The 13,585-nt window shown below is 42.8% G+C and overlaps 1 protein-coding gene across 3 annotated transcripts in view; it reads left to right on the plus strand.

The window, feature by feature from the left end:
* The window catches only part of ARHGAP6 (Rho GTPase activating protein 6), a 507,104-nt gene extending 496,161 nt beyond the window's left edge, over window positions 1–10,943 (plus strand). For all 3 annotated transcript variants that reach the window (XM_044985802.1, XM_044985939.1, XM_044985866.1), the window contains exons 11-13: window positions 6,413–6,675; window positions 8,005–8,085; window positions 8,797–10,943. In XM_044985802.1, the coding sequence (XP_044841737.1) occupies window positions 6,413–6,675; window positions 8,005–8,085; window positions 8,797–9,524 (1,072 nt within the window). In that variant the 3' untranslated portion in view covers window positions 9,525–10,943. The remainder of the gene's footprint in view (window positions 1–6,412; window positions 6,676–8,004; window positions 8,086–8,796) is intronic.
* The last annotated feature ends 2,642 nt before the right edge of the window (window positions 10,944–13,585 follow it).

A 13,585-nucleotide genomic window follows, 5' to 3' on the forward strand; every position in this document is an offset into this window, starting at 1 on the left:
TTTATAATGCAGCCATCCTAGCAGTATCTGGGTGACATTACATAAATTTAGGACATCAGTTCCCTCAAGGAAATGAACAAGGCTCCTTAATGGCATTTCATGTTTGCTCTGGAACCTGAAATAGTATTTTTGAACTAGTCTCTAATAGATAAGCTTAGTGAATTTTCAAAGCTTGGGATCTGATGCCAGTAGTGTCATTGTTTTAGCACATCTTCTACTTTGTGCTTTATGGCATGGTTTGTTATGATTCATTTTTCTTATTCTTTCCTTCACCTAGTTCATAACCTGTAGAGGATATTTTTACAGGGATTCCCATTACTCATCCTCCTTTAATGATACAGATTCTTCTTACTATCTCTTTAATACCCCATACTCTACCTTTCTTTCACATAGTGTACCTATGTCATACTCATTTTGCATGTTTTTCTTTAAAAGGCTTTCTTAAAATGAAGCAAAGAAAAGAAAAATCTGTTTGAAACATCAGGCATGAAAGATATGATCGTTTAATTACTTATCGTATGTGACAATGTGTTTTTCCTGTTAATTTAACTTTAAGAACTGTAATATATCCAAGATTGCAATGTTAGAGAGAAGCTAATACAGCAGGGACCATTAAAATTTTGCTAATTACCACAGGCAGTAGTTAAATTCATCAAAGTATTTTATGGTTTCTTCTTCGACTGATAGTCCCTATTGTATTTCACTGAGGGTTTACACATGCACACCATGCATCTGGAGCCGGAGATTTTTAAAGTACTAGTGTCCGTTCATCCATGCATGCACTCTTGGCTTGCCTCATGGTTTTGTCCGAGATGATAAAGGGCAGGGCGGACTGACCGCATCTCCAGTTCCTTCTCACCACTGTATGGTCTAGGTTGGAACTACTAGAGTCCTCTTGCATGTGACGCACTTTAAAAATATACAATTGTACAGTTACTTTTAATGGTTTTATGGTAGGTTTTAGTAGTTCCCTATTTTAAGATTAGGATGGGGGTTCCTTTTTGGGGAGTTTTGTTCCCTATGAACACCCCGCTCTTTTACCCTCTGTACCCATGTGTGGATACTGGATTATGCCGAAAACCCCAAGCTCTAAAATCTGTGCCTCCTGCCTGTGTTCCTTCTCTGTCAGAGATGAACATCAACCCAGCTTTTACTGCTTGGGAGAAGCCCACATTTCATCCAGATGCAGTACCTGCCAGTCCTTCCCCAGCCATACCCAAGAAGGCTGAGCTCTCCATCGCTGGAAGCACCTAATGGAAGTCACCATGAGATCTCATTTGGACCCTGGCTGGGCAATCCCCCGTACATCAGTTTGAGGCTGCCAGGAGTGCGCCTTAAACTACGGAATCCAAGGTCAGCACCAACTGTACCACCGCTATGGACCCAATGCTGGGGCCTAGTCAGGAGGTAAGGAAGCATGCATGTAGCATGGCAATAAGTCTTCCCCTAAGCCTACGAAAGGAGAGAGTCCTTCCACGAGTTCCAGTCATGGGGACGGAGTGCACCCTAAAGCTCACAAACACGAAAAGAAGCCGCATAAATTGACAGATCCACTGGCACTGAGTGTAGACCTGCACACACACTCAACATTGGCATCTCTCAGAGCTAGAGAGTCATCCACTCTCTCAGAGCTAGAGAGTCATCCATTGCTGCTGAAAAAGTGCCCTTGACTCCGGGAAAGTTGGGGGAAAGCACCAGAGCCCCAGGAAGCATTTTCCCTGGGAGAGCCAAGGTCCCCATGTCTTCTGGAGCCTCTACTTCCAGGGAGACATTATTTCCAGGACAAGACATGCTACATCTGAGGCACTCCTCATCACCCTGCTTTGGCAGTGTACATGCTTCTGCTGGCTCCAGTGGTACTGCTGATGGAACTGGTCTCCAAGTTACATCTTCGGTGGACTCAGATGAGAGTCAGTGATTATCCATCCCTTCCCACCACTACAAGTACCAACAGAGGCCGCCTACATCATGGCAGTATCCTTCACTCCACCCGCCATGGAGCCACCGGTTTCCTGCACTGTCGGACCCTCCAGATCCGTAATACTGGCCCTATGGGGGATCCTGGCCCTTCCATCCCTATGGGGGATCCTGGCCCTGGCCTTGGCCCTTCCATGGGGGAGGCTTTGCCTATTTCACCACCTTGGGTGCCTTCAAGTAGATGCTTGAGTCCTGTAATGGAAGATGAACCACCCAGTCTGATTCCAATAGTACCACCGGAACAGGAAAGATTCCTGTTGTCCTGACTTGATATGGCAGTGGTTTCGAGTCCCCACCATCTCCTGCTGACTGCCACCAATTCCAGGATCTCCTGTGTAGAATGGCTGGAGAGATTCACACTCCCCTGGAGGAGCTCAGCATAAGCTGCTGGATATACTTCACTCATCGATGCCAGGCAGAGTAGTTCTACCAATCAAGGATGCCATCCTTGAGCCAGCTTGCATGATTTAGCATACACTAGCGATATGTACGCCTACTCCAAAGTGGGGTGGGGAGATACTGTGTACCTGGCCAGGGGTCTGAGTTTCTGTTCTCACACCCCCTCCAATTCATTTGTGGTCCAGGCAGTGATAGAATGGGCTAGGCAACAGCATCCACGCTCTGCCCCATCTGACCGGCAGGGCAAGCAACTGGACCTTTTAGGCCACAAAGTCTTCTCTTCAGCCAGCCTTCAATTCAGGATTTCAAATTATTTGGCATTACATGTCAAATATGATTTCCTGAACTACAGCAAATTGTGGGACTTTGCTGAGAAACTCCCACAAAAGAACCGAGCCTGTTTCTAGGCAATAATTGAGGAGGAGAAGCTGGTAGTGAGCAGGGCCGGCTCCAAGCACCAGCGAAGGAAGCAGGTGCTTGAGGCAGCCAATACAAAGGGGCGGCAGTCCGTCCAGTATCGGGGCGGTACCTCCAGGTCTTTGGCAGGAATTCGGCGGCGGGTCCCTCAGTCCCTCTCTTTCTCTTTGAGTTGCCACCGAAGTGCTGCCGAAGAGGAAGAGAGGGAGTGAAGGGCCCGCCGCCGCATTGCTGCTGAAGAATGAAACGGCACGATTGAGCTGCTGCCGATCAGCTTTTTTTTTTTTTTCCCCCACCCGGGGCAGCAGGTAAGCTGAAGCCGGCCCTGGTAGTGAGGACCTCACTCCAATCAGCAATAGATGTGGCAGATATCTCATCATGCTCACTGGCCATGGGCATTGTCATGAAGAGGGAGTGGTGGCTCACAAAATACCACTGAAGACTTCCTTTTTGATGAATCCCATCTTTTCAACCAGAAAACGGACAATTCCCTCCACAGCCTCAAGGATTTGAGAGCTACACTCCATTCCTTGGGTATTTACATACCAGCACCAAAACGTAAGTTCATCTGCTGATAGCCCACACAGCGTTACAGAACCTCCCAGTTTTTCCATCAATGGCCTTACAAACCACCAAGGAAGAGTGAGAAGACTCAAATATCTCGTTTTCCAGGACCACCCTCACAATCTTCCTCCTCCCAGATGCAACCCCCACAGAAGAGATATTTCTGAGGAACCCTAGAAACCCGTCAACCACCTTGCCTGCTGCCATACCACCACCCCACCTCCTTCAGGGATGGGTTAGCACTCTTTTTTTACCAGCTTGGAGTGCAATAACAATGGACAAGCAGGTGCTAAATGTTCTCCATTGTGGCTATACGATTGAGTTCATTATGCTGCTTCGTCCACAACCCCTTCCCCAATCCTTCCTTAAGGACCTCTCTCACAGCAGCATCCTCACCCTGGAGGTGGACTCCATATTACAAAGAGGGGCAATAGCGTGGGTTCCTCCGGACTATCAAGGGGGGGTTCTATTCAACTTACTTCCTGATACCCAAAAAAGAGGGGCGGTGGAGACCAATCCAGAATCTCCATCATCTCAATTGCTTCATCCGCAAACCCAAGTTTTGTATAGTCACCTTAGCAGCCATCATCCCATCATTAGAAGAAAACGTGGTTTACGGCTTTCGATATGCAGGACATTTATTTTCACAAAGACATCCATCTGGCCCACAGACAGTTCCTGAGGTTCACGGTAGTCCGTCAGCCCTTTCAATACAGGGTCCAGCCATTTGAACTTACCCCTGCTCCAGCATCAACGTTGAAAAATCAACTTTGGACCCCAAACAGTCCCTAGACTTCATCAGAATTGCAAGACATGCCCTCAAGCAGCAGGAAAGAGCCCCCTAGGTGTTCCTACCATTCCAAGTGGAACTGCTTAGCCTTCTGGACCCAACAGAAAGTCCTTTCCCCAGAAGTGGAGATTCCCCTTCTTTTGGATTACCTCCTGTCCTTGAAGGCATTGGGTCTCACCCTCAAGTCTCTCAAGGTCCACCTAGCAGCTATTAGCACCTTCCACCCCACCATGGGAAGACACTCTGTATTTACACACCTATTGACTGCTTGGTTTTGGAAAGGCCTTATCAGAACCTTCCCACCCATACAACCTATCGCCCCCCAAGTGGGCTCTTAACCTAGTTCTGTTGATACTAATGAAACCGTCCCTTGAGCCACTGGCTTTGTGTTCTATGTTCCTCCTTTCCATGAAAGTTGCCTTCCTTGTGGCGAAGGTAGGTGAACTTGGGGCCATGATGGTGGACCCTCCTTTCACTACTTTCTATAAGGATAAAGTTTCCCTGTGCCTGCATCCCAAGTTTCTGTCAAAGGTCTTATCCCAGTTTCATCTGAACCAACCCATCCACTTACCAGCTTTCTTTCTGAAGACTCACACCTTGGAAGAGGAATGACGACTTCACTCCCTCTACGTCCGTCAGGCCTTGGCTTTCTACCTGCAGAGAACAAGACCAATCAAGAAATCTTTTAAATTGTCTATTGCAATAGCTGAGAGTATTAAGTGGCAGGCAGTCTCTTCACAGAGAATCTCCAAGGGAATTTCGGGGTGTATTACACTCTATCAGTTGTCGGGACTGCCTCCTCCTGCCCTTTCCCCCCGTCCCCCCCCCCCCCCCCCGGGTGAGGGCTCATTCCACGAGAGCCCAGCCTTTGACCACGGCCACCCGCCATGATGTGTGATCCCTATCTGTATTTCACTTCCTGCCCCCCTTCCCATCTTCTGCGTATCTCTTCGATTTACAGTGGAGAAGAAACTGGAGACATGGGGTCAGTCCGCCCTGCCCTTTATCACATCAGACAAAACCAGGAGGCAAGAAAAGGACTCATGCATGGACCAACAGACCCTACTACTGTGAAAATCTCCAGTTCCAGATGCATGGTGTGCACGTGTAAACCCTCAGTGGAATACACATAGGGACCACACATCTCAAAGAACCTCCAGTTCAAGTAGATAACCTCCTCATTTCACAATCTAAGTATAGAGAGTGCTACAACTAGATAAGTGAAAGTAAATACTGGAGTTCAGTAAACATCCACTTACTAATGGAATCATTTTAGGTGAAACAGATCTGGAAGTTTTGTTTTTAAGAATATGAAGTAGTTTGCTATTTGTTTATAGCATAGTATATAGAACATGGTTCAAGGTATTTTACAAATCATATTTTTAAACTATTTTTAATAAATCAGTGGAAGCTGAAAATTAAATTTCTACCCCCAAAGTGTTCTGCATTCTTTATTTGTCCATACGTTGGTTTAGTGTAGGGTTGTTCTGGCCTGCAATCATTTTCTTTTAATTTTGAAAAATAATCCTTTAAGAACTAATTTGGAAAGTAATAGCACATGTAAATAGCACATGTACATAATTACATAATGTAAATAACAGATACTAGAAGGGCTAGAAGGGATTTTTTTTAAAAGTGAAAATATGGACCTTTCCAAACTTGACAGTTTCCATTTAAGTAAGTCTTTATCAAGGACTCTATCAAGAAGCGAGAGAATATAACAAAGATCATTCAAGGTAAGACATTATATGACGCTCACATATAACTAAAGTTATGTTCTCACATCATTTGCTTTCTTTCCCCCCCCTCGTTGTTTCTTGTGTTACCTTGCCATAGCTAATTGGATGTATAACCCCTCTTTTCCCAGATCTTACTTTAATTAGACCCTAATCCAGCAAACATTTTAATATGTGCATAGTCCCACATGCTTCATGTTAAGCATAAGTGTCTCAGAATCAGGGCAAAATGGTCCAGGTAACATAAGGAATCTATTCAGTGTGTTTCTTTTCCAGAGGTGAGCTGTACAGTTTTTTGGTTTTGGTTTAAATTGCAACATCCATTGAAGTTTATTGGCCTCTGCTGGCCATTTTGTGGCAAGTTTTAATCCCTTAAATTTGTGGAAAAGTCTCCTCCGTATTGCTTGTAAAGTGTTTTCATTTCAGCAGCTATGACCACATCCTTTCTTTATGTTGTCAAAATGCAGCTTTATCTAATGGACTCAGAATACTGTACCTTAACAAATGTTTGTTTATCAAATTCTGTCAGAAGCCCTGAGATGCTGCGATCAGAAGGTTCATACTCTATGGGAGGGAGACATTCTTCCACGGACTCCAACAAAGCCTCAAGCGGAGATGTCTCCCCTTATGACAACAACTCACCGGTACTGTCTGAACGGTCGCTGATGGCAATGCAAGAAGATGTTGCCCTCAGTTCAGATAAGCTGTACAAGGTACCTGAACAATACATGTTGGTTGGCCATTTGCAATCTAAATCAAGAGAGAATTCGCCTGGATCATGGGCTGGGAAAGGTAAAGTAGGACCTACACATATTTATTTTTCTCACTGAATGCTGTCTGTTTCACATGCTGTTTATAAGGACGTGTTGTGTGTTGTTTCTCCCCCTTGTGGCAGAATCGCTTCCTCCTCTTAAGACCTACTTATCCAGCAGTGTAATTTCCCTCGCTGTACTTGAGCCGTGATAGAAATTGGATCCATATAGGATCCTGTGGATCCTTCCCCACCACATAATGGAGGATTCACTATTTGTTGATCTTTTAGATATGTGAGAGCATGACGCTTGTGCAGCTAGAATGGTAAAGAGTATTATGCTTCAAGAGTAATATAATGGAGCAATAGATTACTTTTATAATGAACAGCTGGCATCTTCCCTTCCAAGTTGGGCCATAAGGCTCTGCTCCTCAACCCATGTTGTGAGCTCTGCTGGCTGCCCCCATACCATTGTGCTGCATTTGTGCTCATTAGAGAGTAGCATTTCCCAAACTCTTGAAAGTTGAAGCCACCATTTAAGAAAGTAAAACTCATCACACATCGCTCTTCAATCCTGCCATGCTAGCAGAACAATGTGGGGAACCTTGCACTGCCACTGTCCTTCTCATCTTCCTAGGGGTGTTCCCCACACTTGGTTACAGTGCAGGCCTTGTCTTACTGCTTGTTTCTGTAACCAGATGGCACCCCGAGCTGTAACAATTAAATACTTTCAAGTTATAAATTCCATTCGATTGATTATTTCTGTGAAGGACTACAGCTCATGCTCCAGTAGTGGTATGCTGCCAGCACTCCAGAAGACTTTTCACATCAAAATTGCTGAGTACTTAATGGGTAAATTGAGGAAATATAGTGATTTGGGGCATTATTTTCAAAGGTCTATAGACACCTAAAAATGCAGACAGGAGGCCAGATGAATTTTCAAAACGCACCTAAACAGGTTAGGTGCCTAGCTCCCATTGAAATCAATGGGAGTTTGATGCCCCTAATTCATTTAGACACTTTTTAAAAATCCCACTAGGCATTATCTGCGTCTTTAGGCCTCCCCAACTCCTGGCTGCTGGGAGGGCTTTGCCACACACATAAGGAAGGCCCCAATTCTACAGTGGGTTCCATGCAAGCTCATGGGTCTTCTCCATAGTTAGCTCATTGCAGGATTTGAGCCTAAATGATTAAGAACAAGATCTGGCTCTTTGTCTCTGGTGTACAGGAAATCCAGCTTATCAGTATGTTTGCTCTTTATCTTGTGCTGCTGGATAAAGTTTTACCTTTAATTTATTTATTGTTCCAGTCATGTGTTTCTATTCAGTGCTTATAAGGGATCATTTCATGTTCTTTTACTTCTTCTGTAGATGTTCCAGAGGATCATTTCAATATCTGGGGCACCTGGCATTCAACACTGAAATGTGGCTCCAAAGATCCAGGAATGACAGGTATGACATTTCTTTGATACTTTTTAGGCCCCAATCTGACAAAGGCTTAAACACGTTCATATGCACTATGAACTGAAGCCAATAGAACTATTCATGATACATAAAATTAAACATGTGCATGTATGTTTATAAGATCAATGGCCTTCATTTGTTTGCTTTTAAATGGTGAATATTCATTCTAGACACATCTTTAGGGGTTTTTAAACAATTCCTCTGCTTCCCATTTTGTTTTTTTACTTTACTATTTTACGAATCTATCAGGTAAAGAGAGGCATAATACTTATACAAATATGGCAGCATTGAAAAATGAGCCACAAGATAAGGTAATAGAAATTCATCTCCTTTAAAGCAGAACAATAGAATTGAAAGGCAGTGTATGCTAGTGGCTTAAGCACAGCCCTTGGAGGCAGGGAACCTGAATTGTAATCCTGACTCCACTACTAACACCTTGTATACCATGGGCAAATCACTTAACTCCCTGTCCTCAGTTTTTCTTCCATCTGCACCTCCTTACCTCCCAGGAATGTTGTATAATAGTTATATGGCATTATGTCAGTGCTAAGTATTAAAGTCACCAACTTTATATAACAGGTACAGTTCAGAGAATACAGGTCCAACACCGACCTTGCCAATAGGATGCAACAAGTCAGTGGTAACTTGTAAAATGTCAGTGTGTCATACTGATGTTCTCTGTCTCATTCTGGTCCTCAGGTTCATATGGAAACATTTATGAAAGCAGCTCGTTGCGACCTGGACGGTGCTCTCTTTCCCAAGGGAACCTATCATTGAATTGGCCTCGGTGGCAGGGTAGTGCCACAGAATTGGACAACGGAAAGCAAATAATCCGAAGGAGTCAGACTACTGCTGCCATTCCTGAATGTAGGCCTCATCCTCCAGTGTCTCGTGTTTGCAGTACTTCGCAAATTGAAGGTGGCAGGAGGAATTCAGACCAGTCCAATTCAAGGTCTGAGCGGCATTTGACTTTCAGTAGTGCAGAGGACCTTACAGAGCATGACTCAAATGTGGGTTGTTTGCCAAGAACAGCTAAACCTTCGTACCTGAGACAAGAAGATATAAGTAGAAAGGAGAGGCCACCACCCCCATATCCTGGCCCAAAAAAACAAACTTCTGCATTGTCCCAGCGACCAACTGTCTCTTCAACAGTGCACTCATTGTGGAGACTTCAAAGACCAGAAAAAAGTTCAGGGACCACAGCAGCAGGAGGACCAGCAGCTGAATCAACTGACCAATCCACCTCCAGTCAGCAGTGGCAGGCCTCACAGAACAAAGTGGGTAACACCAATTCCACTCCAGCCAATAATCAGAACAATAAAAATGTATCAGAGCCAGACTGGCATGATTGGCAAAGAGAGCGGTGGCAAATTTGGGAGCTTTTATCAGCTGATAACCCAGATGCCCTCCCCGAAACCCTTGTATGATCAGACTCTTACAGAGAACTGCCCTCCAAGCCTACGCTTCTCTTGAATAGGGAAAGAATAGTGACATTAGAAAACTTTTTGTTTTATACCAAGTAAATTTCATTTTTTAAAAACTTTGTTCACTTTAAATCTTTAATAGCACTGTCAAGCAGTCCATTTACAAATGCAGTATGTTCCTGTTTCATAGCAAGCTTTTAAGAGAGAAAAATGAGATGAACATTTCAGTCTAACAACTTTGTATGCATAAACTGTGTGTAAGATAAAACTATTGCTTTGGTGTTGCTAAGGTGTATTTATATGTCTGCAGTTTTGATGATTGTATAGTCTGGGTTATGTATGATAATCATATATTATGTGTTCGTATAAAAATGACAATCAGGACTGCCTTTAAAAAAAAAATCACTGCACTTACTTATGTTACCATAATATGCGTTGGAATTCTATAGAAAGTGCACAAGCTGGTTTCTGTGCTTTTAAACAATTTATTAATGGGAGAAATGTCCTTCTGTTCACTGCCTATAAAAAAACACTAAAATAGAATGAAACATGAAAAGCCATATATTTTATAAGGGTAGTAGTAAGCTAGGGGGGAAATTATTTACCAAATATTTTTTTCTTATAAATATAAGTTTGTGAACAAAATTAAAATTTGATACAATGCTATAAAAGAATATATTTTTTTTAGATTCCGTTAGGAAGCAGTTCAGCTAATCAATCAAGAGTAAGGTTGTGCCTAAACCAAACTAACAGATTTAGTGCAAAAATTTACCCTCCCATTCTAGATCAACTACAATCTTATATATACAGTATATAATATATAATATATATTTATAGGTGTATGATTTTATATATTGTTTTAAAACAATGAACTGGAATCCAAATTAAAAAAAATAAATAAATAAGGCATGTAATAGAAAGAAATATGGCTTTTCCTTTTAAACAACAAAAAACAAAGCAATCGAAGTAAGCATTTACATGTATTTTCATAAAGGTGTCACATGCAGTGTTTTAGAAATGAATATGACATTTGGAGAAGTTCACAGCTTTTTGTATAAATATTGTGCCAAAATTTGGGGAAATGTTTTTTTCTTCAATAACTATATGTTACATTGTTAAATGTTGCTGTTACACAAGTTCTGGTGTTATTAAACTGCAAAAATGTTTATGACCAGCAGGTGGCAATGTACTTCAGTATTTTAAGAGGATTTTTTTTTCACATAAGGGAAAATGTATCATATAAAAAGATTTTTATAAAACATGCTAGTCTTAATTTTAATGAAGCTGAAGACTTATTCAATGATGTTGTCTTGAAGTTCTATCTTGTGCCATAATGATGGAATAAAAAGCTAAGCAAAAGCATTGCAGTATTTTTTGCTCTTTTGTTGTAATAATGGTTGTAATAAAACCCCACAAATGTCAGTGATTTGTATTATTATTATTATTATTGGGTAAAAATTTCAAAAGCACCTAAGTTACTTAGGAGCATTTTCAAAGGTGACTTAGTCTTATTGAAAATCAATAGGACTTGGTTCCTACATGCCTGAGGGTATGCCTACACAGCCACTAGACACTTTGGCTGGCCCATGCTGGCGGACTCAGGCTCACAGGGCCTGGGCTGCGGGACTGTTTCGTTGCTGTGTAGACTTCTGGGCTCAGGATGGAGCCTGAGCTCTAGGATCCTGTGAAGTGAGAGCATCCTAGAGCTTGGGCTTCCGAGTCCGGAAGTCTATACAGCTCTGAAACAGCCCTGCAGCCCAAGCTCTGCAAGCTCAAATTGGCCGGCATGGGCCAGCCATGCGTTTTTCTTTGCTGTGTAGACATACCTGTAGGCTTCGAAGTCAGACACATAACTCTGGCTTAACTCAGTGTAACTAAACAGATTTATGCAAGGTTTAATCAGGTTCAAGTACATCTGTATATGGGGTTTATAAGATTATAACAAGATCAATTTTAAAAGATTTAATTAAAGCAGTGCAACTTTTCTAATGTTGATCAGGTCTAACTATAGTTTTTAGGTACTAACTTTAGGCACCCAAGTTTGAAAGCTTTGGGCCATTAATATAAAGCAGGGGTCGGCAACCTCTGGCACGAGGCTTGCCAGGGTAAGCACCCTGGCGGGCCAGGCCAGTTTGTTTACCTGCCGCGTCCACAAGTTTGGCTGATCGTGGCTCCCACTCGCCGCGGTTCGCTGCTCCAGGCCAGTCAGGGCTGCGGCAAGTGGTGCGGGCCGAGGGATGTGCTGGCTGCTCCAGGGTTCGCTCCTGGTCCCAGTCAAGAAAATGGGAAAACATCCATTGTCTTCATTGGGTCTTGACTTTGGGCTTTTTCTTACACACATACGTAAAACTAAGCGACCAATCAAAGCACACCCTATGATGCTGAAATTGAAAAAGATAACCATGATTTTTTTTATTTTGTTCTAGAATCTTGTGTTCTAGCAGCTGCTCAACTAGTGTCCACATGGCACAAAAACATGTCTGTAATATTCACTTCTGAGTCAGTAGTTTGAGTCCAGCCCAGGTCATTAGCAACTCAAAGTTATCATCTGATGGATGGGTTGGTGCTCTTTGGGAAAAGGGTTGATAGTTGGTGAACACACCCAGAAAAGCCAGGGTCACCTTTAGCAATGAACTGGCTTCTCTCTTGTAAAGAGGCATCCGACCTGATCAGGGTTAAGACATGTAAGTGGTGTGGGGCTATCCTCACTGTTGATCCTAATAATACCTAGCTCTTGTATAGCACTTTTTATTGGTAGTTTTCAAAGTGCCTGCCTTCATGCAGGTGCATATTCCCAATGAAATGAATAGAAATATCTACCAGAGTAAAGGTGAGCAAAATTTGATCCACTGGAGATACCTAAATGACTGCAGTCCCTGATGCTGTCAGGCGGGCTGTCTCCTTTCTTGAACACTACATTTAAATAAAAAATCTGAGTTTCCAGTAACTAGGCCTTCTGAAACAACAGAAATCTGTCGCACTGCATTGCAACTGTGAGCGGGTGGTCATAGAGACAGATTCCTGCTTATAGACTGTGTGCAGCTATAGGGCACGTGTTTGTTGTTAAATGTGAACTGTGAGCAGAAGTGAACCAAAAATAATAGAAAAGAGAATGAAATAGAAAAAGAGACTACATATGGTGCATAGACACAATAGGAAAATGGCTTCAACCAGCCAGTTCAAGAATTCTAGATAATCTCAAAGCCACCCCACACTTAACTGCTGTCAGCTGTATTCTATAGATGAAACCTCAGCTCAGGTCCAATAATAGCGTAATCTATCCTGTGAGAGGGACTTGTGTTATAGAAATCCAGTCCTCTATTTTGAATCCCTTTCCAAATACAGAAGCAGATACATTTAAACAATTTTTCAGAGAAAGATGTTCAGTGGTTATTCTATCACATGAAAATATTTTTTCTTTTGCATCTTTTGTGTGTGTGTGTGAGAGAGAATATATATATTTACACACACACACAGAGCGTGTGTGTGTTTGGAATTGATGCAAATTGATGGCAACACAAACCAAATCTGGAAGACGTCCTTGGTTTCATGTAGTTCAATACTCAATTGCATGGCAAAAAATAAATATAGAACAAATTTTGTTGACTTAAAGTAACACTCTTGCCCAAGATCACCTCATTTCTGTGTATTAACTGCAGCTGGCTGGGGCAGAATAAAATGAACAGAGACCAGTTTAGAGCTGTAACAGGTGTGCTGGCCCCTTTAAAGGCAGACCTATATCCAACAGTATCCTGTTCCCACACTGGTTGTTCTGGGTGTTTTAGTTCCCAGGGATGGTTGGGAGCTGTAGGCCTCACAGACATGCTTGCTTGGAAAAGGGCAGGGCTAGAAAGAAGTCCTTCCCTTAGTCCAAGAGGGATCAGGAAAGGAGAAAGATCTGCTCTGAGTCTTTGGAAGGGGACTAGGAAAGGGGTAAAAGTGACTAGGTTTCTCTAGCCAAAGTGTTTAGAAAAAGAACCTGCAGGAGGAACTTCAAAAAAAAGCCAGACGAAAACCCTGTGAAGACACCTAAAAAAGGACAAGAGCTGGTTGAGGTGCCCTGA

This window comes from Mauremys mutica, chromosome 1 (assembly GCF_020497125.1).
Source record: "Mauremys mutica isolate MM-2020 ecotype Southern chromosome 1, ASM2049712v1, whole genome shotgun sequence".
Taxonomy (NCBI): domain Eukaryota; kingdom Metazoa; phylum Chordata; order Testudines; family Geoemydidae; genus Mauremys; species Mauremys mutica.